This window comes from Durio zibethinus, chromosome 25, assembly GCF_047325235.1.
Source record: "Durio zibethinus cultivar Kanyao isolate XHJ-2024 chromosome 25, ASM4732523v1, whole genome shotgun sequence".
Lineage (NCBI taxonomy): Eukaryota > Viridiplantae > Streptophyta > Magnoliopsida > Malvales > Malvaceae > Durio > Durio zibethinus.
The window spans coordinates 19,582,986-19,606,954 of NC_143186.1; the positions used below are offsets into that span (position 1 = coordinate 19,582,986).

The window sequence follows — 23,969 nt, forward strand, 5'->3', positions numbered from 1 at the left end:
AATAAAATGTGTATCACATCTTAACTTATTTATAAAATTAAAAAATTTTATTATCAATATATCAAATAATTTCTCTTAAAAAAATTACTAAACTAATAAATATCTTTCAATTCAAGTGAGCTGTAGGCTCTAATGATTCATTAATTTAATATTAAATAGTTTTTTTTCATAAAAGTAAAAAATAAAGAAAGAAGATAAATGCAAGAAATAGATAAGAATGGTCCATGGCCCATGGCCATCTTATCTTCTGCTGGAAGACCAGTGCATTTATTGTTTGTATAATTGTTGAATTATTGTAGCTGCAAGTGCTTCACTTACACCCAACTGACAGCTCTTTCTTTCTTCTTTTTAGAACAAGACAAGGTACCCACGTGGTTGAGTTTATTGTCACATTTATATGGAAAAAAAAAATGTTAGCATGTTTGAAAATCATTTAGAAACTCTCTATTCATTCATCAATAACAATAAATTAAATTTTATATTTCATAATTTTAAATTTATTTATTTAAAAAATTAAAAAATCACATTAAATTATAATTTTAAATTTATTTATGTCATTTATTTTTATCAAAAATAATTTTTTTTTACTTTTTTAATTTCTTATATCCACATTTTTTATGATTAATTTTTATAAGTTTTGGTCTCTTTTAAATTTTAAAATTCATTTTTTTATTGATCCAAAAATAAACTTATATTTTATACGTTAAAATCATCTCAAATAAATTTTTTTAATTCGAATATCTTTCCTTGTAAAATAAACAGAGTGTCTTTTTTTTTTTTTTGGCAAAGTAAAAATTTCTGAAGTTTGAAAGCAACAGAGTGGCAGGGCCTTGACGTGCGCAATGACGCGAATGGTGAAATTTAATTCAAGAAAAGGAAAAAAAAAAAAAAGGACATTTGACTTTTGCAATCATGTGGTCAACGTGAGTAGGAGTAGCTTGCAGAGAAACTTCAAATTCCATTAATCTTTGACCTGTGTTACGTAACAGATTACGTCTTCACATTTTGAATTGGGAAATAAGATTTCGTATATTTATAGCTCGTAAAATATTAATAATTTATATAAAAATTATATTATAATTTATATTAATATAAAAATATAAAATATATATTTTAATTTTATTAAAATTTTAGATTGTATATATTTTTATATCATTTTGATATCTTATTATTTTATTATATTTTAATGGTTAACAATGGAGGCCCAACTGTGCGTGCCTTGGCGGCTGCGCTGTTTACCCATGGCCGACATAAATAATTCATCACGGTTCAGGCCGGGCCAGGCCCCATGCCTGTAAACCCAATTCGGTTTTTGTTAAACCATTGTTATTTTAAATTTTATTAAATTATTTGTTTATAAAATTATATTTGAAAACTTCTTTATTTAAAATTTTTAGAAAAGTAATTTTTTCACATTTTAATTAGTAAAATATTTAAAATAAAATGAAGTCAAAGTTTAAAAAGTTTGATCATTAAAATTCAAATTAAAACAGTCTTTATAACACAAAGAGAGTACTACCAAAAAAAAAAAACTTATGTTGAAGGAAAGATTCAAATATTAGACTTTAATATTATTAAAGAGGAGTAACATTACTTAAGATAAGTCTTTGTTTACCAATTTTACTCTAATATTAACTAAAATTTGTTACTTTATAGTATAGAAATAATGGTTTTTTTTTTTTTTTATGTTAGCCTAATAAAAATATTCAAATCATTTCGGATTTTAGTTACGGATGTTTTAAAAGAATTTGATTACTTGAAACAACTTGGCATTTCTAACAAACTAAGTAGGTAACTTTAGTTAGATAATTAGTTTTATTTTTGTCATCAATTAATTCTAACAACACATGCCCCATCTTTTAGCTCTAGGTTGAAAGAAATATCAAAGGCAAAAAATTAACCTATCACGTGCTCCTACACTTTCATTTAGTTCATAATTTGGTTTTAATTAAATTAATTGATTGAATCGATTTAATTTAGTTAATTGGTTGATCATTAAATTAATTTTAATTGAGTATTGAAAATAATTTTTGAAAATTTTGATTTTTGATTAATTTGGTTCAAAAACCAAATTAATCAAATTAATAGAAAGTTTAACCAAAATATTATAAAATTTATATTTAAAACTAAAAATATATCAATTTGTCTATTCATTTCAAGTTATTAGAATTTTAATTTAATACTTTAGTATTTGAATTTTTATTGGATAATTTTATTTAATTTGTTTTACATATGAAAAAAATAAAATTTTAAAATATAATTTAACTTAATATATTTTATTATTCGATTAATCAAAAAATTAATCAAATTTAATTTTAGAAATTAAATAATTTATTTTAATTAATAAAAATAATATAATATAATTCAATTAATTTAATTTAATTTTAAATCAATTTATTCGAAATTAACCGAACTTTTTGAATGAACACTTCTATTTCAACTCATTTTATCTTGATCTTTATAAATTTGTTTTTGAAATTTTAACAAATAACACCAAAACCCATTTTAATTAGGAAATCGATTAAAAATAATTTAATCGCACATAGTTTTTTTTTATTTTTTGCTAAATCGCCCATAGTTTAGATTTTGAGTTCTACTTTAATTGTGGGATTATATTAATTATATTATAATAATAATAATAACTTTGATTTAATAGACATTACATTAATCTCCTTTTATGTTGTGGAAAAATGTAACATTGATTTGATGGTTTAATTTTTTATAATCAAAATTTAAGATACGTTCAGTCTTCAAGGTCAATTCCATCAACTTCAAATTTTGTCAGAACTTCCACACTCCATTGTTGATTTTTTTGCCAAGTACTACATATTCGTGACTTTTTTCAAAGTTTGGTTCAGTTGTCAAGGGGAACAGCTCGCCACAAGAAAGACAAAGACAGAGGCCAACAAAAAAAAAATGGTCATTCCTAATGAAGTGCTTGGCGTAATAATTTTAAGCCTCGTCCTTAAAGAAACTTTTGAAATGAGAAAGTTGAGAAGCATGTACAGTCAAATTTAAGTTGTTTCAATGTTTTTGTTCATGAATAATGAATCAATTAATCAAACTTGTAACATGATTTTTACATATAATACATACAAAAGGAAAGTCAATAATGAAGCAAATTGGTTTATCTTTTTCAATGGCGAACCTTGCCAAATTGGCTTTGCCCCAAGGATGGCCTACACAATAAAAGCTTTTGGCAGATTGCAAGCTATTACTTTCAATATAAAATGGAGCAAATTTGAAGAAAGAGACTTTGCAAAACCATTCCTTTGAATTCCCAATAGAACAAAGAGGAAGATATTAGATATGGTTAGTATGCTCAAGTCACTCATTGTCTGATTCTCCACTTTGTGTAAAGAAAAAAGAATAATTCTGGTAACCCTTAAAGAAAAGAATCCAAAAATGGCGGCCACTGTAGGTCCATATAGCCTCCTAGGAAAGGGAGAGATTGGGAGGCCCGAAAATATCAGAAAAGAAAGTTGTAATCAGATGCTAATATGCTAAGTCTCAATTTCACATTATAATGTTACAAGCGCATCTTACAATATATAAATAAAAGTTTAAATTTAAATTTGTGAGATTTTTTTGTGATATATGAAAATTTTGAAAGTGAATAATATTTTATAAGTTAAATATAAATTTTTACGAATAATATAAAATAATTATCAATCAAATAAAAATTAAATATTACGTTGTAAAAATTACCACTAAAATTTTGTAAAAATAAAATATTATGCAGTTTGTATATACTTTGTGCTTAATTTGATGGGAATATTAAGTTTTAAAAGAAAATTTTGTAACAAATTTGTAAAATCTTTTTATAAAATAAAATTATAAAATTTTTAAATTAAAATAAATAATATTTTATAAATTGAGTACAGATCTCTATACTAAACGTTATAGCATTAATGACAATACAAGAGATAAATGCTAGAATCCTTTCCTCAACATTCATAGTTCGATTTTTATGAAAATACGTATTTTGAGAATAAAATTTTAAATGCATTAAACCTATATACGAGGGATTGAAAATACATTCTTCAAATAATGCGAAGAATAGGCTTAGGTACAACTTGAAGGCATCTTTAATCATATTATAAAAAAGAAAAAAAAGGTATGGAAGAAAATTTGCTCAAAAGGTTATAACATAGAGGGTTCTCCAGATGGAAAATGCAAGACTACCCAACCTGTGAGAAATATTTGTTATTGAAACGAAATGGGATTGGTTAAAATGATAAGCAAACATCATGGGATTGTAGTCAATGTTCATGGTATAGCCTGAAGAACAGTCCTTTTGTTTCCTTAGATATGAAAGTTTTGCCTTATGGCTAAAACTTGCCTAGAACTTAGGAGATTGCGAATTCAACTTCTTTTTTAATTTGGGAGGATAGGCAGAGAATATTTTCCAAGAGCTTGTGGCTAGGATTTGCAACTAAAATCTGTAGGTTTTCAGACGAGAATTTTTTTTTCTCCAAAAAAGTGAGGTTTATTTATTTTCAAAATCAAACCAAGCCATCAATTTATAAGAAAATTAACAAAGAATTTTAAAATTTTAAATTTATATATCACTTATCAGTTAAAAAAAAGAATTTGAGCTTAAATACTTTACAAACCCCTATTAATTTAAAATGAGAAATTTCACAAAACTATAAACTTATGTCAATCCATGAAATCTGAAAGTTGAATATGCCTGAGCCAGATAGATTTGATAGATGAAAAGTCTAGTAAAAGCAGGTCTATTCAATTAGCTTCATATGGAAGTTGAGTGGAGAAGGAATTATGCTTTTGTTTTTTATCCTCAAAACAAGTGGCCAAGTTGAATTTTATAGCTTAATCTATGGGTGGTATATGCTAATGCTTATACCCACATCTAGAGGTGGAGGTTGAATGAATCGATCTGTCAGTTCAATATCATTTCAAGTTTGGATTATTTCAGAGTCCATTCAGTTTCGCCTGCTTCACTCACACCTAGCTAGGAAAACCATCTTCAGATATGACAAAGATGTTCAATGAGCTCAAGAACCCAAAATGGCCACTGGGGCTTGAACCTATCTCAAGGTGTCCCCAAACAGTTAACAGACAGCCAAGTTATACAACACCCAGGTTGGCCCTTTCTCGATCTTCATCCTATGTTCCTTTATTATTATTTTGTAATTAGAGGTTATTAAGTGTATGTAATCCATAAAAGCCCGGCCATGGTTGTTTTTCTTGACTTAAATAGATTTGGGCCACTAATGATACATTCTCCGTAAAGTAACCTATATCCAAATTTGTCAACTATGAATTTAATTTATTAACGATTCGTGTGATCTATTAATAAAATATTAAATTATTAATTTTATTCGTCAAGTCGCTTTTAAATATCAAAAGAAAAAAAAAAAAAGTCCTAGAATCTAGTCCCACTCACTTCATGTTGATTTGAATTATCTTCTAATCATACACAAAATGGAGAGGATTCACCTGTTAGGATACAAATCCTAAATATATGGCTTTTAAGTATGGTGTTTCCAGTTGAGAAGGCAAAGGTAACAAGCACTAAACAACTTTGTATATGTTTTCTGGATATAAAAACAAAGGTAACAGACTTCAGCTTTTGCAATTAGCAATTCAGAAGTTTCATCCTCTGCATTTCTCGAAGTTCTTTAAAAACTTGAAAGAAGTTGCAAGGAGTTGCAAAAGAAAACTTATTATGACCAACAATAATAAAACAAGGAAAGCCATAAAGCAGACCTTAATTTAATGAACATCTTTAGCTACTTTTACAATTACGGGCTCACATCCATCCATGAAATCCAAGTTGGTTTTGCCTGAGCCAGATGGATTTGATAGTTGAAAAGTATACTGAAAGCAGCTCAATTCAATTCAGCATCATATGGAGGCTGAATATTTAATTACAAAATTAGTGGCCAACTTGAAATTTAGTTGCTTAATCTATGGGTGGCTATGCCTTCAAAACAACTGGCCAGACGCGAATTTTAATTGCTTAATCCAACCTTGGTTAAAAGAAAAAACTTTCTGCAACATTTATCACTTGTAGTGAGAACCAGTAGGCCTTGAACCAATCTCATGGTGTCCCCAAACAGTTGGTAGTGAGAGCCAGTGAGCGTTGAACCAACCTCAAGGTGCACCCGAACAATTAACAGCTCTGTTACTTGGATTCAGGCTGAGTGTCGGATATGAATATTTTCAATTTTTTCTAGGTGTTCCAGTGTGTTTAGAGGGTCAAACCTCCGTATCAATATCTGTAAGATATGAGTTGGATACGAACATATCAAGAAAACCGAAAAGTCCGAACAATATAGGTTAAAAGACAGGTGAGACAGACAAGTTATACAACACCGGGATTGGCCCTTTCTCCCCTCAGTTCTTTTACGATTAATATTATCTTCTAATCAAACACAACATGGAAAGGATTCAACTGTTAGGGCTTATGAATGTAATGAGGAAACATCCTAAATTTACAGGTTTAAAGTATGGGATTTCAAGTTGAGAAGGCAAATGTAAATAATGACTCTCATCAAAGGTTTAAAAGGAGGTAGGCAGCAAGCACTAAACAACTTTACATATGTTTTCTGGATATAAGAACAAATATAACAGACTTCAGCTTTGGCAATTAGCAATTCAGTACTTTTACTATTTGCATTTCTCGAAGTTTTCTAAAAACTTCAAATAAGTTGCAACGAGTTGCACAAAATACTTTAACCTATGACCAACAGTAACAAACAAGGAAAGAAACAAAGCAGACCTTAATCAAGAAAAATTTTTAGCAACTTATACAAAAATTTACCTAAGCTACAGTGTTGCTTCATCAGAGCTTGACTTCCACATCCACTCCACAAGGAAGGTTAAGCTGCATCAAAGAATCAATTGTTTGTGCAGTTGGGTATAGAATATCTATAAGGCGCTGGTGTGTCCGGATCTCAAAGTGGAACCTTGCATCCTTGTGCACATGTGGGGATTTAAGAACACAATAGATCCTCTTCTTGGTTGGTAATGGCACAGGACCCATGGTCTTGGCATTGGTAATAAGTGCAGCATCTATTATCTGCTTGCATGAGTCCTCAATCAAGGGGACCCAGTATGACCTAAGTTTAATTCTAATCTTCTGCTTAGGTGCCAACTGTGAAAAGAAATGTAAATAAGGATTTCCAATATAACAACCAGAAAACAAGATAAAAATATAATCTATTTAGACAGAATGGGATTATCTAGCATGGTTCAACTTCATCATTGGGCTTCTAGTGATTTCCAGTCACTTGGATTTCATATCAGACCATTCGGAATCTCCCTTCACAAACCACATGGCTAACAGTGAGTCCCAAGTAAATTACAGTTAATTGTTCTTCCAAAGAATCATTTCAGGAGCTTGACATGCCACAGGATATAATTCTTTCCTAGCACAATAGTATTTCAAGGTAGAAGAGGCAACCACTTACCCCTCTATGATTTATTCCTCCTCATACTGTTTGACGATGTAAAGGTTTCAAAACAAACTTTCTGAGGACCAGCTAGATGCCGATCAAACCAAGATTAACTCATATATAACCAATGGCATACTTGACTATCACCATGTGCAAAGAGAGGACAGTAATAAACCTATTGTTTAAAGTTTGTAAAGTTTTACAAGTTTCAGGTGCCTACTCTGGTCAATCTGTGAGCAATAATAAAAACAGGAAAACCTCTAATAACGATGACGTATGTAAATATGTTTACAATGAATCACTGACATATGAAAAGAATAAACCTATCATCTAACTCTCACAGAGCCATAGTAAGCTACAAAACAGGCACAAGCAAAAAAATAACCTTAAATTTTGTCATCTAACTTTCCTAGCAGCATCCATAGAATCATGTCAGAAGATGGGCAATGTACTTCCTTCTATCAATGGTTTTGATAATGCCCCTATGTTTCCAGAGGAGTATTGAGAAGAACAAGTATATTATCCTCAAACAAAGAATGTCATACCAGTATAGATGGGAAATCTAATATTATATCTAGTGTCCTATATTCTGTTAATTTTGAAGACATAAGCTAAACAACAAGGTTAACTCCAGAACTTGATTGAACTTCAGTTTCAAATATAATATTGCAGTTTTAAACAACTTTCACAAACTCAAAAATAGCTCTAAAGATACCTTGTCTGTTTCAGCAGTAACAGATGAAGAACTGGGCACCTCAGAATCTCCAACCTGCAAAACACAAAATTAAATGCAAAACAAAAAGTGGGAATTTAATGTTAAACTAAATTCCTTTTTTGGTGTTCAGGATTTGGTTTCAAATTCAACTATAACAGTAACAAAATAGGCTCACATGAACAAAAATGAAACGGCGAAAGTTCATTTTTTTCTCGCAATTTTCAGCAAACCAACAAAGAATTATCCAAATACACTTAAAAAAATTCAAACCCATCCAGCCAAAAGGCAATCTTTTTTCAATTCCCATGATTTCTCAACAATCAAAATGTTAAAAGGTTAAAACAAAATTTAAAAGTTGTTAATTTTTCTTTAAAACAACAAAAAAAAAAAGGGAGAAACTTATCCAAACCTCGGCTGTCTCTACTAAAGTTCCAGGAGCAGCAAAAAGCTTGGTGGGTGATTGAGAAAGTTTAAGCGTATTGTTGCCAAGCTTCAAGGGGTTGAACGAGAGTGGTGAAGAACAAGATAAAAAAGTGAACTTTGGTTTAGGTGAACAAGAACTTTGGATTGTTAAAGAAGGAATTAGAATTGAAGAGATTGATGATATTGCCATTGCAAATTTCAATCTCCTCTTGTTTTTGTTAAAGTGTTCTCTGTTTTTGGATGGGAAAAGAGGAGCCTTTCTTGTGTTCCTCTTGCTCTCACCAGTGTTATCCAAAAGGGCTTCTTTTTTTTTTTTTTTTTTTTTTTTTCAGTTTTGTAAGTGGTTTTCAAAGATGGGCCTAATGGAAAGCGCAAAAACAGGCACAATAAGAATAGGTTTGTGTAGTTCGTATTTGATTTGGGCTACGATTATAACCCATCATTTGTAATGATTGGAAAATTTCTATCACAAGCTAGGGGTGTACTTGAAAACATGTTCGTAACTGAGGTCACATTTGAGGTGGTAAACTTGTTCTTTGATTCTTCCAAACTAGTGAAAGCTAGTATCAGCATTTTAAACTCTGATAATTGAGTGTAATGATTTGCTGCAGAATATAGTTGGCAGCTCCTGGAGAATCTGGAAGGCAAGCTGTGGCCCTCAGGATCTTTGGTGACCAGGCAATGGTTTAAAAGGTCAAGGTTGTGGGGACACAGGACACACTCTTGGATGAAACTGGATCACACTACTACCAGTGCCACATTCAAGGCAGTATCGATTTCATCTTCGGTAAATCAAGAGCACTCTATCAGGTAATTTACCTACTTCAGGATTGTGAAATTTCCTTTGAGATTGACAGATTTCTTCATAATTATGATACTCAGGCTAGATTCTTTGAAACAGGATTGTCTGATTCAGTCCACTGCAAAAAAGTATGGAGCAATCGCAGCTCACCGCAGGGATTCACAATATGATAATACGGGGTTTTCATTTGTAAACTGCAAATCAATGGAACTGGTAAATTTTACTTGGGAAGAGCTTGGGGAAACTATTCAAGAGCTATCTATTGTAACTGTTACCTTGACAATGTCATAACTATTGCTGGATGGAGTGACTGGAACTACCCTTTCAGGCGAAAGTATGATCTCCAATCCAAAGAAAAGTTTGATAAATTGCTAACCTAAGTTGAATACTTCAATCTTTGCATGCAGGACTGTAGAATTTGGGGAATTCCAGTGCTAGGTAACAGGACCAGATACAAGTGACCAGGTGCCATGGTCAAAGAAATTTAGCTATGAAGAAGCAAAACCTTTTTCTGGACATGAAATTTATAGATGGAAAACAATGGCTGAGATTATAATTCTTCTCTCATCTTCATTGTTTAGCCCAAGCCTTCTCTCCCATATACCTCACCAAAACTTTTACATTTTCCCGGTCCTTTAAACAGGGTTTTAGTCAAAACAAGCTTAAAAATATATTCTTCGAAATATATCTATAGCACATTATAATGGAAGACAATGGTGTTTGTATAAATGGAGCATTAAAATACTTGACTAATAGCAGTAAGCAAGAATACTAAGTGAAGAAAATATGATAATTCTCATTAATTTTTAAGAGAATACAAATTTGGGGTTACAAGATACAAGCAAAGCCCTTGACTAAAGAAACTGAGGAAGAACAGGCTCCATTTTAGAGGAGCTCCTAACCAAAGATCTTCTAATGCAAATCCTGTTTCTAGTACAAACAATTATTACAACAGAAACCACAAAAAACTAACCTTGTTACTGTATACAGACCAGGGCCACCAAGTCAAAACACGATGACTTCCTTCTATGCTTGCGTCACTATTTACAGAAGGTCTTAACTGAAGAATTAGTACTACCATCCCCATTACAAAAGAATCAGTTGCTTCAGAAACATTTTAAGTAGTCAATTCCACGAGTTCTGTAGTTTTGCAGTTCTGCACCGTGTCATTTTCCATCTCTAACTTGCTTCCTTATCATCATTGCTGTTGTTGGTGTTGTTTTCATTGTTACCATCCACACCATTTAGTTTATCATGAATGATGTTGGCATTGTCAGCATTTTCATTATTGCCATTTTCTGATGGTGGAGGCTTCTTACCATCACTACCATCCCCATCTTTTTCATCTTTTGTACCACCAGTGTCTTCTAGGACGTTATCAGAACAGTCCTGATTAGCTAACTCAGGCTTTTCCCCTTCAGCAACATTGAGCACAGTTTTGGCAGCAACAACTTCAATTGGCATTGTGCCATCATCAACCTTGGCATCCGTGACAACAGTAGAGGACATGGAAACTTTCATTTCCAAACCGGGGCTAATTAAAGCAGATATCACCGAGAGTATATCGGGTCTGGCCTCAATATCAATCCAGTGGTCCCCATCCCAATCTCTGGAAATTCTTAGATCTTTTTTGTGTATGTTCAGGAATAAATTTTCACCTAACACCATAAGAGTAATTATCATTTGATGCAGGAAACGAGAAAGCATCAATTCCATCACAATAAACAAGTAGCAGGTGCAACATAATACATTTCAAAATAAACATACCAGGAAAGTAAACTTGCAAATTATCATCGCCACTGCTGTTGGCTCCAGTTACAACCCCTTCCCACCAGCCATCACTCCACCATGCATCAACAGCAGCCCCAACCTCAACAGCAAGTACTGTTTGAGAGCTGGGTGGAGCAGGTCGTACTGTACTCCGGCCTGAGCACCTAATGCCAAGTTTGTCACGCGTGGCAAGCTTGAAAATTGGGATCCATTCCTACACAGTGCAGAATGCATCAGCTTTCATTTCAAAGAGAAGAACAAATACATTTATGAGAAAAATATGAGATTTATTAAAATCAAAACCAGTTTAAAACCTAGCATAGCTAAATTAGAGATTCAGTTTTTTTCCTCGGCAAAGTGACGAAAATTTTCAAGCCGTTTACTGGAATCACCACTGTTTGTGATGAATATCCAATGGGAATTTGTTCTTTACATACTATACTAATGGAGATTAACTTATTGAAAATATACCGATATAAGTTTCTAAAATGCCTAGAACATACCTCAAGATTTCCACATCCATCTTCATCCTGCACATCATCATATTGAACTTTCATCTGTTTGCTTGATACTTGCAAGACTGTACATCTAAACCAGCAGCCTCGGATGCCACTATCTTGGCACAGCAACTCTATCTTTTCATCAACCTTGAAAACTGAGCCATACAAACGTTGACGCTCGGCATGCTTGAGGGAAAGCATTCTCTTTCCAGACAAAGCATATTTTATTTTCTTGTATGAAGTTTCATAAGTCATCAAGTGGTTGCCAGAAATCCTGTTTCCTGAATCTGTCACAAACCTTTGACTACTTCTGTTAGTTCTGGTCCTCTTATTTCCTATCTTAAGATTTTCACTGGGGCTTAGTTCTTCCTCCTCTTCTAAATTTAGGCCATGGTTCATGGAGTCAGGCTCTAAGAACAGACTGGAATTCAAACAAGAGAGAATCGGTTGATTAAAATAGCCACGTAATTTACTCAAATCGAATGGCTTCACTTTATTACTTCTGAACTGCCTAAAGCACACATGAACTCTGGCTAATAAAGCATCAGGAAACACAGCTGAGCATTTCTCATAATGCTCACGAGTTAAGACACTGGCAAGACCATCAACGCACTCTGCACTAATGACCTGTGAATAAGATGTTATGAAAATTTCTTTTGGGTGAGGATTCCTTACAGGAATGACACCCTTGACTTCCTTAGTATGGTGAAACCACCTCACTTTGACCTTCTTCTGCCCCCGCTTGTCTTCATACATGTCCTCCAAGTAAGCCAGATAGTGATTCTCTCCTTTAGCCATGACAAAAACAAAGGATTGAATCTGAACATCAGGAAAAATTTGAAAAGGAAAAATGTCAGCAGACTTCACAGTCAAAGAAAGCACAAATGATAAAGCCACATCCAAATGCATGATGCCTGGTCCCAACAAGAAATGATGCTGCTAAACCCATCAAGGCCCAAAAATTCATGCCTCCTTGTATTAGGATAAGGCTGAGCAACAGAGATGCAAACTCCATGCCATCATATCACATTATTATGGCCTCATGTGACAAACTATTTAAGAGCAGTTCATGAATTATAGCAATTTGTTTCAATAGCACCATTTACTTTTTCTCATTGTACCAATTAAATCTATGAAATCTGACCAGGTCTCAACATGATATTAGAGTTTGGGCAAGTAGTCTAGGCGTCTCATTTAATTTATAAAAGTCCAGCACCCCAATCTGTGCCATATTTCTTTTTCTTATATGTTGATGCTTACCGCTATTGTGGTCCCATTGCGACAAAATGCAGGGAAATGTTTGAGCTGTTTACCACATGTCCATGCAGTGCCTGACCACACAACAGCAGAACTTTGTCCATTCAAATTTCTTTTAAGATGGCCCTGTAATATAGGAGTCAGTGTCAGACAAACATCAAAGAAAGAATAAGGAACTGAACTAACATAAAAATACAGATGATATACCATATCATCCAGTGCTTGGGCCTTTCGAGCACTAATCCCGTTCGTTGCCCAACCGGGAGATCCCAATGCTAGCAGCACTTCATGTTTCGGTGACTCTGTCATTGAAGATGTTATAAAAACTGTAAATTTAAGAGATGTTCAGCATAGTGTTTTCTTTTCAAGGAAACATGAATTCTAAAGATAAATGACTCTCCCTAGTTTGTTGCTTCAACCATAAATGGTAGAACAACCAGACCATTCAACAATAATTGATAATAACATTTTTCTTACCTCCATCTAAAAGAGTAGTACTACAATACAAGTGACTCATAAGAATTATAAATTTGGAAAAAAGGGAAGAACAATGACATCAAGTTACAAATATGAGATGGGCAGTAAAGAAAACTCATACTAGACCTTAAATTTACCATTAAACTCATATATGAAGGACAACCGAAGATGCAAAGCTTAATCATTAAGCTTTTCTGATGCTTGTTAAAACACTAAACAGAATTTTAGATAAGTTTTGAATTCTAAACTGCTTTGCTAAGAAGGTCTTATTAATAAGTACATCATGACTGATGCATTCTATTGTGATTTACTACCTTTTGACGCCTGTAAATATTAGAATTCAAAGATCAAAAGGCGCAATACATACTAGATCGATCTCCCTGCAGATGCTGCTTTGAGAGCATAGATGTAAGCCAATCCACAACCTCTCTCCTTGACCTCCATTTGAAACCAGCATGAATTGAATGCTCAGCACCATGTATCCTCACAAACTCCTCAGCAACAACATAAAACATGTGCCTAACACTCCTCTCAGTACCAATAACTGCACGGATGGATTCCCCAGCGGAATCCTTCAAGAAATAGTGAACCACACGGTTACCACGCTCCTGTGAAACAAATTCCTCCTTCCACTCGACAAAACAATGATCATTTCCAGACATTTTGATATAAAGCACCAAGAGGTGATTTACGAAACAAAATCTTCTTGACTATCACCTCACATAGCTAAGGATGCCAAAATTGGCAAAGGGTTCTGACACTAGAAAACTAGTTGATGAAAAGACAACCACCATACAATCATCCAGAAAATAGCTTGAATATGGCCAAGCTATTACCTTCAAAACTGATCCCTCTACCCAAAGCTGTGGAATGACTAGGAAAAAGAAAGAAGAATAAGAACTATGTATCTCGCAAAACTGATTAAAATTAACAGGAACTAAATCTTTGAGTATCTAAAAGATCAGAAACTCCAACTACCTGACAATAGATTTCTCTAATTAGTTACAAATGTTTGAATAGAAAATATCCAGCTGACTTGGCCACCTTCAAAATGAACAAAACAGAAGCTTTTTGCATTCAATCAAAGCTACAATTAGCTGACACTATCCCCAAAAGATGCCATCATGAATCTTCAGCTGAATTTTCAAAGAATTCTACCAAACAAGAGAGGGGAATTAGAAAAAACTGACCAGAACTCAGAAAAAGCTGAGCCTTGAAGATCTGCAAGTAGATCAGAGATAAACCTGAGCAAACTGAAGTTAAGGCCTGAAAGAACCAAAAGGGACCAAGATACGGCTTTGACTGACTGAACTAAGAGAACCATCAAGAACAAAGGAAAAATGAGCACTTTTCTTTACACCTAAACATACAATATTAAGCATCAAAATAGGATCTTTTTTGGAAAAATTCAGGTTTTTTCAAGGGTTCAAGAAAGAGGCGAAAGCTGAAGACTTTGTCGTTGTTTTGGTGAGTGGAACACGAGAAAGTGGAAGAAGAGAGAGGTGACAAAAGATGATGAGTAAGAAGTGAAAAAAGAGAGCTACAAAAGGACATTTTGGTGGGTGGTTCGGAAGTTGCAGGCTTGGCATGCAGCTGCTGATGATGGGAGAAGAGACACCAGAAGGACTAAGAGAAGAAAAGGTAAAAAATAAATAAATAAAAATTAAATGAAATTTTTGTAGCAAATGGGGGCTGAGTTCATCACTCATTTGGATAGGCCTTTTGGTCCATGGGCCCTCACAATAACATGTTTTTCTGCCATTAAAACAGTTGGCCAATGTGGGGTTTTCCAACTTTCCTTGTCTTTTTTTCATGTTCCTGCTTTCTTTTCTAAAATTTTCAGCTTCAGCTTCATTCCCTCTTCATATTCTTTGAAATATGAACATGAGTACGAAAATCCAATCTTTCAAATATATGAAAAACCTTTTTAAAAAATTGTACTTATTTGTATCGGATCCATACTCGTATTTAACACTTACATTGAGTCCGAATAACTTAAGTTTTGAGTACATAAATTACCATCATTTTATATATGAAATTAAGAATTAATGACTGAATATTTCCTAAATGATAAAAAAAGGATGAAAGTTAGCTATGTCTCCAAAGCTGCCCACTTTAGCCTTTTTGATGATACAAAGAGTCAAATGGAGTATTCAAAGTCAAATTCCAAATGATCTGTGGGTGTGAAAAGATAATTGCAATGACTTTCAGTTTCCCATTTTTTTCCTTTGTTTGTTACAACAAAACCAAAAGCAAATGATATATGTGGATTTTCTAAGATCCCCATGTTCTTATAAAAAGGATTTTAACTTTTAATTCTTTCTCATTCCACTTGTAATGAATTTTCTTAGAGTTTGTAGTACAGCTAGGAAAGCTACTATTTCAAGCTTCTTTATTTATTTCCCACTTAACAATTAACAGATACATAAAACTAGTGTCTTGGGGTTGGGGGTGTTTTATAGTTGAAGCAAATGTTTTTTTTTCCTTTCCCAGGGTATGCATTCATTCATTAGTATATTCTCTTTTAAATTAAATCTAACAATTTAAGTATTTATATCATATAAAATACTGATAATTCGTATGTCAACATAAAGTTATGACTAAAAAGGAAAAATCAACTAATCATAATGGTAAAGGGAAACCTAAACTTTCTTTGCATACTAGAAGAAGAAACTTGTTATTGAATTAAGTAGTTGGGTTGTTCCTTATAGTGTTCCACAAAATTAATGCTAGCATGGTGTATCGGATGGGGATATGTTGGTCCACAGTTGCTGTTTGATGATTATCACAGGAAAGGTTAGTGTGTCCCATGATTCATTATTTTTTGAAATGAAACCTCCAATGGAAACTTGAGTTAAAATAAAAGTTTAGTAGTAGATTAAACTATGTCAAGATTACAATGCTCTCCCACCCTCCCTTACCAAACAATAGAACATTTTAATAGCATCCAAAAGATAATCACAAGAAGGGCTGGCAAGCAACCAACAATTGTAATACCAAACAACAAGCAACCAAAAGTGGAAAATGCCTCCATATCACTTCAAACACGGCAACAAACTTTCACCAAGAAGATCTACCAACTTGGATAAGATGAAACAATGCACATGGAGATATTACTTCTCATGTGCCAACATTGGGAGCTCGAGTCAAAACCGGAGGGCCGTGTGAATATCTCCATTGATCACATGCTGAGCATTTATCCAATTTCACACTGTTTTCCAAGGTGCAAAACTTGCAGGACCAAAATTTGTACGTGGTACCAATGTCTCTGGGCCTTTCTTTGCGGCAAAGCTCACATATTGGGGCTAATGGCTGCATTGGTTCAACATCAACGACATCCAAAGTAAGTTGTTAGGAAGGAATTTGGAGCAAAAACAAAACGAAAGAAAAAAATCTTTTTCTCCAGTTCAAGATGCAAAGAGGTAACACAATGGAACTATCACTGAAAGAAACTAAACATGTTTATGTGGGTAGAGGGGGAGTCCATATCAATATTAATTATATCATGGCCCATGGGTATTAGAATTGCTACAATGCTTCAATTCATGATTGCTCAGCACAATCAGAAAATATTACATAGCCAAATGGGCCAAATATGCAGGACAAGAAAATACAGCTCCAAAAGCAAGACTCTAACCATGTGTTGACATTACACATAACCATAGCCAAATCGTTTAAGCAAATAAAATTCAATTGAAAACATGGTGAACATATATTTTAAACAAAACAATATCCCCTTATAAGCAAAGTGTATGAATGAAATAATATTGCTGCATGAAACACTTACTGGATTCAATAAAGTGCATGATTCACACTTCCACATAGCAGTTACTCCTAGACTTTCTAGAGAATCACCCTTAAGCATGGGCACAGAAGACGAGGCACTTGAACTAGATTGGTTAGGTATAAGGTTATTAGATTTAGAACTTCGTTTAGGAGATCTGGCACCATGATGGATAACAGATCCAAATACTTGAGCATCTGTAGTTAAATCCACAAAACTGGATTCTAAATGATTGTTCATTGATTGAAGTCTTTTATCTGGTTCATGCCTTCGCTTATGAGATGTTTCAGCCAGAGCATGTCCACTAGAAATATCTTTGACACGCAAGCTCTCTGCTCTTTGCTCAATGTCCAAATGATCCTGCAAAGTATCACCACAATTTTCTTCAACCCCAGCAACCTCAGAACAATGAGAACCACACCAGATATCATCTTGCAATCTCCTTTCTGCAGCCATTGCAGCTGCTTGTATTGGACTAAGTGCATCCATAATGGTGCAGTCACCACCAAGGCGTTTAGGTCCAGAAGGTAATAGAGACCCCAAACGTGCTCTGTTCTCCGCTGCAGCTAATGCAGTCTGGCGAAGAGATGAGAGTGGAGGTTGTCGCGTAAATCCACCCAAGCGCCTCCCAGGAAGATCAAACCCCTCTCCTGTGCCACTTATACCTTTTGCCATGAGCTCCTCACATTCCTGCATGAATATAACAGGACAAATATGCAAAAAGGCATTAAAATTATCATGCTGCCCTACTTAAATATAGATTTTCCAAACTATTTTCTCATATCAAGATCCTTAGAATATCTAAAGATGAAAATATGGGCATCTTTCTCGAAACTTAAACTAACTGCAGAAACACAAGTAAATGACAATGAGGAAAAACAAAAGGAACACTGGAGAGTGGAGATCAGACCAATTCTCCCAAGCAGACATCTCATATAATGAGAATGGTATGCATCGCAAGCAGATTGAAACTTGTAGAGTTCAAATTCATTTCAACCAACAGCCAAATCATTCAACTATCATATCCTCAAGCAGCTTCTCCTTTTCCACATAGATAACATCCAATTATGCATCCATATATAGGCAATATCCCTAATGCTGCTTTCCTAATGATTTAATTCTCACAGGCCATAATCTGTCCTTTAATGGTTTTAACACAATTACACCAACTTAAACAAGTCTAACATGAAAATTATAATATAGACAAGAACCATCCATAAAACAGCATTTGGCAATGGAAAATGATGATTAGGGACTATATAAAAGAATCAAATTTTGTACCTTTCTAAGTTCATCCCAAAGCTTGTAAAAGCTAGCATTATGAGGACCATGATCATTATGGCAAAGCTCATGAAGCATTGTATCAAGAACTTGATCAAAGGGATAAAAATCCCAATCCCGGTTAGGTCTCCGTAACCTTAACTTCACGTTCACGCCACCTCCCACATTCAACCCTAGCAGAGCTTGATTATTTGGACTATAAATCAAAATTAAATTCAGCAAATTAATAAAAAAAAACCTTTCTTTAACAAAATAGAAAGATACAAAATTTAATAAAATTTTTTAAAAATACCAGAATTCTGAGAGGAGCTTTACTCTCCATTTGTGCTTACGCATAATGGGTTGAACTTGTTTGGCAATTTTTTCTAAGATCTTTTGGGCTTCTTCTTCTCCTGGTTTCCTCTTCAATGCTTTGATTTCCCAAACCTTGTGTAAATCCCCCAAATTCATTTTCCTTTTCGGCTAATTTTGGGAAAAATCAAAACCCTAACTTGTAAAGAATCCTTGATTTCCAAAAGGTTGAACCTTTGGTGAAGAATTTGGGATTGCGAAAAATCAAAACCTTAATTTGTAAAGAACCCTTGATTTCTAAAAAGTTGAAACTTTAGGGAAGAATTTGGGAATCACAGAATTGTTTTCTTTTTTTGTTTTTTTGGTACTTACCTGTGACAGGATTTAAATCGGTTATTTCTTGTGTAGGAAGAAGGGTCCTGTTTGGATACACCGATTTGGCTTGCTAGGAAAAGGCTTTTGTCGTTTGTCTGTGTTAATGAATTAATTTAGTATTAATTTTTTTCAAAATTAAAAATTGATAGTTGTGGGCGAAATAATTTGAAGTTTTATATACATTTATGAGCTTTAAATGTATTTAAATGGGTGAAATAATAAGAAAATTATTCCTTTCCTAATATTGATGTAAAAAATCTATATATTTTTTGTATTTAAATTTGTTAAATATTAAATTTTTATTACTAAAATTAAAATTTTAATATGATTATATAAAAAAAACTATATATTTTATTTCCAATTGAAAGTCAAAATTTTTTATTTGAAATTAAACATAATGTCTTTACTTTTCTGTTACTTTTTCCTTGAAAAAGACAAAATAAATAAACATAAATTCACTTACATTTTTTGACAAAAAATAATAATAATAAAACAGAACCTAAACCAAACAAAACCCTACAAACAAGGAAATTAGAAAAAGAAAAAACTTTTCTCGCTCTCTCTCTTACAGAAATCAAATCGTGTCCGGTGTCTTCTAAGCTCACCATTATTATTACCTTTATTTATTTTTGAATCAAAAAGTTAAAAACCCCTCAAAGCCTTTAACTTTCCCAGAGAAACCCAAAAGGTAGAAAACAGCTTGAGCTGATCATTGTTATGGTAGTGATATAAGCCGAAGTGGGTTTCTTTTATTTGTTGTTTTTAGCTGCGTATTGAGGAATAACAATGGCGGGAATAGCAATATTGCTAGATCTATGCAAGAAAAACCCAAGCTTTTGCTCCCCACAAAGCTTCCACTCTTCTGGGTTCTTTTCTGCCTCCGCTGCCGCCGCATCAGCCGCCGCTACCTTTGCTGCTGGAACCCCTTTTGCCTCTAGGTTCCTTTTTGGGTATGTTTACATCCATGTACTGTTCACTTTGTTTGTTATTGCTTGGTTTTTAATGGTGATTAGTAGAAGATAATGGCTTTTGATGGTATTTAGACAATTTATTTAGGGGGCGTTTGACTCAGGGAAATCTAAAAATTTTCTCTCAGAATCTTGATTATGGGCATCTGATTCCCACGTTTAGTTCAATGTTATCTAATTCTTTGGGAAAATGTCAGATTCTCAACAGTACTCAAAGTCCCGGAATCTGAAACCTATCTTTCCTTATGTTATTTTAGGATTCCGGACCGAAAGTTGCTTGAATTCCACATTGGACCTGAATAAAACATTTCTACTATCTATGTTACCAGTTTGAAAAGAAAGTCTAACAATAAAATTACTTTTTTTAAGTCAATTACTTTGTTTCTTTTGAACAAAACACAGTAATTGATACTTCTTCTTTTTTTTGCATCTCTATATATTCTATAATTGGCTATTACAGCATTTTTCTTAAACATACGTGGTAATTACCAAAGTTAGTGTTGCATTTGATTGCTGATTATTACGTGTTTACCACATAGAAATGCCGTAAATGTTAAAGTATGTTATTTCCTTATTTTGGATAAGCTTGTGGATATTTTTGCCTGTTTATAAATATTTGGAATATAGAAAATCAATTTATAGTCTGGCACATGATGAATGAAAGATAGTGTCAATCTCCTCAATGTCAGAAAACTTGTTTTGAAATTCTGCAAATTACGTATTGGAAAGGTTTGGTAAACTGAAACCAGAAAGGTTTGCAGAGTTGATGAATTACGGCGTTTTTTTATTACAAATGCAGTAATTGTGTCAATATTTTTTTCTTAAAAAAGTCAATTAAGGTGTTTATTTACTTAAAATGCTGTATTTGATCAATATTATATTTTTTTAATATCATCAATTATTGCGTTTATTTAACAAAAATACAGTAATTGGATGAATTCAATTTTATAAAAAATAATGTTAAATCCTTCGTTCATTTGATGATAAAAGCATCATTTGTCCTATTCATTTTTTTAAAAACAAAATGAAAGGGCTTGTTATATTGTCAAGGATATTATGGTAAAAATAAATGATTTAATAAACACAAATTCTTCTCAACCAAACATAGGAATCTGAAAACGAGATACCCTGAAAATGACTACTTTTCCTCGATAACACACTTTCCCGGATATCACACTTTCCCTTGGAATCCAAGATTCTGCGAACCGAACGCCCCCTTAGTGTATTTCATAGTTCATGTCAACATATGTATGTGCATGCATGGCAGAATTTGATTTTTGTATTTCTCTGTGAACAGTGCTGATATGATTGGATTAGATTGAACAGGATAATGGACCTTCATGGAATTTAGGCAATTGAGTTTTGTTTGTTTGGTTTCATATGCATTTTTCATGTGTATATGCATATATACATGTATATGAGCGTATTGCATGCATATCATCATCCGTGTGTATATGTATACCTGTGTTTGATTTGTGTATTGATAAATGGACAGTGCTGATTTGAATTGGATTAGGATTGGGTTTATTTTAGATCGGTTTCAACAGTGTTGTATTTGGTTTTTAATACTGTATTAGGCGGCTAGCTTTGGTTTAGAAGATCTGATTGCTTAGTTAATTTTTGTTGTGCATGAAGTTGACACTGTTAGCCTGGGTTATTTTAGTTTTACATTATGGCTTAAGAATTAATAGTAGCTTAGGATGGTGATTTGGGTAAATGGGTTGATGGTGGAATGAGTAAAAAGTGTAATTTAATCCCTGGTGGTTGTGCTGCAGTTATCCCAAGGTCTCTCATTGTGATGCTGCTGCAGAATTGCCTGAAGATTACATTTCAAAGATACAAAGAGTATCTGAAGATATCTTTAAGAATGATGCTCTTAAATACACTGTCAAGGAGTATAAAATTGAGTTAAAGCCTCTTTTTTCAGCTTTTGAGTTGAGGCCATTTGCTATGACAACTTTGAGGTCATTTCTGATGTTCTATTTGCCTCTATTGGAGCCTTCTATGAACACAGAAGAGGATGATGATGACTTCCTACAGGACACTCCGGAAGAGCGCCACGTGGATTTAGTTGTTCCCTTCAAAAAATCAGTGAAGCAAATAATTCGTGAGGTGACTTGTTTGCTTTTGGTCTTGCCTTTTTATGATATCCTGCAGCTGAGCCAATTTTTTATATTGTTCATCTGTCTCTCTTCGTATCTTATGAAATTCTGATATGCTTTTTCAGCGAGAGTCAAGCAAAAAACCAAATATTTGTATAATTCATCAATTTATGCAGTTAAAATTAATAAAAGATATGGAGTTATGTAATTTAGATGCTAATTAAATTCATAGTTACACATGACAAATATGTTCAATTCTTCTTTCTCTATTCATTAAATCTAAGCTTTGCTCTGAAGTCTGTTTTCTATAGATTGTTGAATCTCTGTTTTTGAAGCACATTGCACTGCAATTGAGACAATCCTTTGCTATTTAAGGAACAACTTAACTTTATTATGTTTTATGCCTTCTCAGACTACTGTTGTAACAACAAGACGGGTTCTTGAAAGACTTGCTGTTATTTATGTTTCGCAACGCATGGCATGGAAACTCCTTAAAGGTACATTCTTTCCATTATTCCACAAAGTCATGGTGGTGGATCGGTGGTTGTACTTCAACTTGCCTGTGAATGTAAAAGGGAAAAAATGCTTCTACTCTTATCATATTATGATCATTATTATTCAAAATCTTCTTGTTGATTATTATTGTAAGCTGCTCATTAGTTTGATCAACTCATGCAGACGTTCCAAAATCAGCTGTCCGGAAGTCCCAAAGGGGAATGCCTGCCACAGTGTACTTCTTCAGAGTTAGCAGAACAACTTTCAGAGGTCAAAACCATTTATCAATATGTCCTCTATTTTATTGTAAATAGTTGCTTTAGCTTTGTAACATCTCTGCCTTTTTCCCAATGTTTATTCAGGTCATCTTCTTGGAGTTGCAGCAGCATGGCTTGTCCAAACTGGTATTGAAATCTACCGATGCTTTTCTCGCATAACGAACTCTGAAGAGAGTGACGGGGTCAACATAACAGAACAAACTAAACTTCTTGGAAAGAAGATTACCGGTGTTACCATCAGGTGTGGAGCATCATTGATTTTTGCTTCCATTGGAGCAGGGATTGGTGCTACTCTTTTTCGTCCTTCAATTGGTCAGTGGATTGGTAAGTAGTCACCTATCTACATCTTAACTCTTCATAGTTTATAGCAAATAGTCTGCCTGTTATTGACATCCCAAGTTTGTGTGTAAGACTGTAAGTTTAACTGTCTTACATTGGCATCATTTTAAATTGTGAATTTTTCCACAGGCTGTGCTGCTGGAGACTTGGCCGGTCCCATTATCGTATCAGTTTGCCTCGAGAAAGCTCTTCATGTGGACCTCTAGAGCACTGGATATTACTCATTCAACTACTTCAAATTTCAAATTTGTATGTTAGCACCTTTTATCAGAGGATTTTAGGAAATTTTACCAATAATAACACTATTTATTGTAGGTTTTGCTGAAGCAGAAACTGCTTCTCAAGCTGCTGATCCGAAAATATCCCTTTTGGGGCAATACTTTTTCTCGGTTTATACCAATGAATTTTTCCTACCCTAGTCTCTGCTCCCATAGTAGAGTTATAAAATAAAAATAGTTTCAGTGCTTGCATTGTATCTGACAAGAACATGGTTCAGCCTGGAATACCAAAGGCCTTGCCGAACCCATTGAACTCGAGCAAGACGACAGGTAAGGCCTTCATTCCTTAACGGCAAAACATTTATGTTTTTAGAAGGCAAGAGACATTAGATGAATCTTATGTTTTGTCCAGCCCATCTGACATTACTGTATAATCGACTCAGTTCATGATTCATGCATGATAGTAAGTC

General features: G+C 33.6%; 4 protein-coding genes across 9 annotated transcripts; 1 reads left to right on the forward strand and 3 right to left on the reverse strand.

Annotated features, from left to right (window-relative positions):
* Positions 1 to 5,706: 5,706 nt before the first annotated feature.
* LOC111275600 (Ribosomal protein S10p/S20e family protein) lies at positions 5,707 to 8,873 on the reverse strand. 2 transcript variants are annotated; one of them, XM_022861027.2, is made up of 4 exons: positions 8,549 to 8,870; positions 8,140 to 8,193; positions 6,791 to 7,123; positions 5,707 to 6,245 (listed from the first exon to the last, which is right to left on the reverse strand). In XM_022861027.2, the coding sequence occupies exons 1-3, from the start codon at positions 8,750 to 8,752 to the stop codon at positions 6,812 to 6,814; spliced, it is 570 nt and encodes a 189-aa protein (XP_022716762.1). In that variant the 5' UTR covers positions 8,753 to 8,870; the 3' UTR covers positions 5,707 to 6,245; positions 6,791 to 6,811. The 2 variants fall into 2 exon arrangements, with proteins under 2 accessions (XP_022716762.1, XP_022716761.1); XM_022861026.2 differs by lacking the exon at positions 5,707 to 6,245 and having other exon boundaries at positions 6,554 to 7,123; positions 8,549 to 8,873.
* A 1,267-nt stretch (positions 8,874 to 10,140) lies between these two features.
* Positions 10,141 to 15,051, reverse strand: LOC111275597 (uncharacterized). Of its 4 annotated transcripts, none has more exons than XM_089754699.1 (8): positions 14,559 to 15,051; positions 14,347 to 14,412; positions 13,736 to 14,242; positions 13,099 to 13,193; positions 12,895 to 13,017; positions 11,638 to 12,453; positions 11,132 to 11,348; positions 10,141 to 11,022 (listed from the first exon to the last, which is right to left on the reverse strand). In XM_089754699.1, the coding sequence occupies exons 3-8, from the start codon at positions 14,028 to 14,030 to the stop codon at positions 10,544 to 10,546; spliced, it is 2,025 nt and encodes a 674-aa protein (XP_089610825.1). In that variant the 5' UTR covers positions 14,031 to 14,242; positions 14,347 to 14,412; positions 14,559 to 15,051; the 3' UTR covers positions 10,141 to 10,543. The 4 variants fall into 4 exon arrangements, with proteins under 4 accessions (XP_089610825.1, XP_089610824.1, XP_022716758.1 ...); XM_089754698.1 differs by having other exon boundaries at positions 14,347 to 14,522; positions 14,613 to 15,018; XM_022861023.2 differs by having other exon boundaries at positions 13,099 to 13,217; positions 14,559 to 14,778.
* Positions 15,052 to 16,222: 1,171 nt separating this feature from the next.
* LOC111275599 (zinc ion binding protein) lies at positions 16,223 to 19,155 on the reverse strand. The gene is made up of 4 exons (XM_022861025.2): positions 18,726 to 19,155; positions 18,434 to 18,629; positions 17,156 to 17,842; positions 16,223 to 16,680 (listed from the first exon to the last, which is right to left on the reverse strand). Exons 1-4 carry the CDS (start codon positions 18,881 to 18,883, stop codon positions 16,489 to 16,491), a joined length of 1,233 nt encoding a protein of 410 aa, XP_022716760.1. The 5' UTR covers positions 18,884 to 19,155; the 3' UTR covers positions 16,223 to 16,488.
* Positions 19,156 to 19,617: 462 nt separating this feature from the next.
* On the forward strand, positions 19,618 to 23,699 carry LOC111275596 (uncharacterized). 2 transcript variants are annotated; one of them, XM_022861021.2, is made up of 7 exons: positions 19,753 to 20,049; positions 21,843 to 22,179; positions 22,582 to 22,666; positions 22,848 to 22,934; positions 23,027 to 23,266; positions 23,411 to 23,530; positions 23,597 to 23,699. In XM_022861021.2, exons 1-6 carry the CDS (start codon positions 19,886 to 19,888, stop codon positions 23,485 to 23,487), a joined length of 990 nt encoding a protein of 329 aa, XP_022716756.1. In that variant the 5' UTR covers positions 19,753 to 19,885; the 3' UTR covers positions 23,488 to 23,530; positions 23,597 to 23,699. The 2 variants fall into 2 exon arrangements, with proteins under 2 accessions (XP_089610826.1, XP_022716756.1); XM_089754700.1 differs by having other exon boundaries at positions 19,618 to 20,049; positions 23,411 to 23,699.
* Positions 23,700 to 23,969: the final 270 nt, after the last annotated feature.

Excerpts from the sequence above, each read along its gene's own strand:
- LOC111275600 (XM_022861027.2), bottom strand. The coding sequence starts at position 8,752 with ATGGCAATATCATCAATCTCTTCAATTCTAATTCCTTCTTTAACAATC. Across the intron at positions 8,194-8,548 it reads CTTTAGTAGAGACAGCCGAG|GTTGGAGATTCTGAGGTGCC; the intron begins GTTTGGATAAGT and ends TGTGTTTTGCAG. Across the intron at positions 7,124-8,139 it reads TTACTGCTGAAACAGACAAG|TTGGCACCTAAGCAGAAGAT; the intron begins GTATCTTTAGAG and ends TTCTTTTCACAG.
- LOC111275596 (XM_089754700.1), top strand. The coding sequence starts at position 19,886 with ATGGCGGGAATAGCAATATTGCTAGATCTATGCAAGAAAAACCCAAGC. Across the intron at positions 22,180-22,581 it reads TGAAGCAAATAATTCGTGAG|ACTACTGTTGTAACAACAAG; the intron begins GTGACTTGTTTG and ends ATGCCTTCTCAG. Across the intron at positions 22,667-22,847 it reads GGCATGGAAACTCCTTAAAG|ACGTTCCAAAATCAGCTGTC; the intron begins GTACATTCTTTC and ends CAACTCATGCAG.
- LOC111275597 (XM_022861023.2), bottom strand. The coding sequence starts at position 14,030 with ATGTCTGGAAATGATCATTGTTTTGTCGAGTGGAAGGAGGAATTTGTT. Across the intron at positions 11,349-11,637 it reads ATGGATGTGGAAATCTTGAG|GAATGGATCCCAATTTTCAA; the intron begins GTATGTTCTAGG and ends TGCACTGTGTAG. Across the intron at positions 11,023-11,131 it reads TTTGCAAGTTTACTTTCCTG|GTGAAAATTTATTCCTGAAC; the intron begins GTATGTTTATTT and ends TTATGGTGTTAG.
- LOC111275599 (XM_022861025.2), bottom strand. The coding sequence starts at position 18,883 with ATGAATTTGGGGGATTTACACAAGGTTTGGGAAATCAAAGCATTGAAG. Across the intron at positions 17,843-18,433 it reads TTTGGGATGAACTTAGAAAG|GAATGTGAGGAGCTCATGGC; the intron begins GTACAAAATTTG and ends ATATTCATGCAG. Across the intron at positions 16,681-17,155 it reads CATGCACTTTATTGAATCCA|CCATTAGCCCCAATATGTGA; the intron begins GTAAGTGTTTCA and ends GAACCAATGCAG.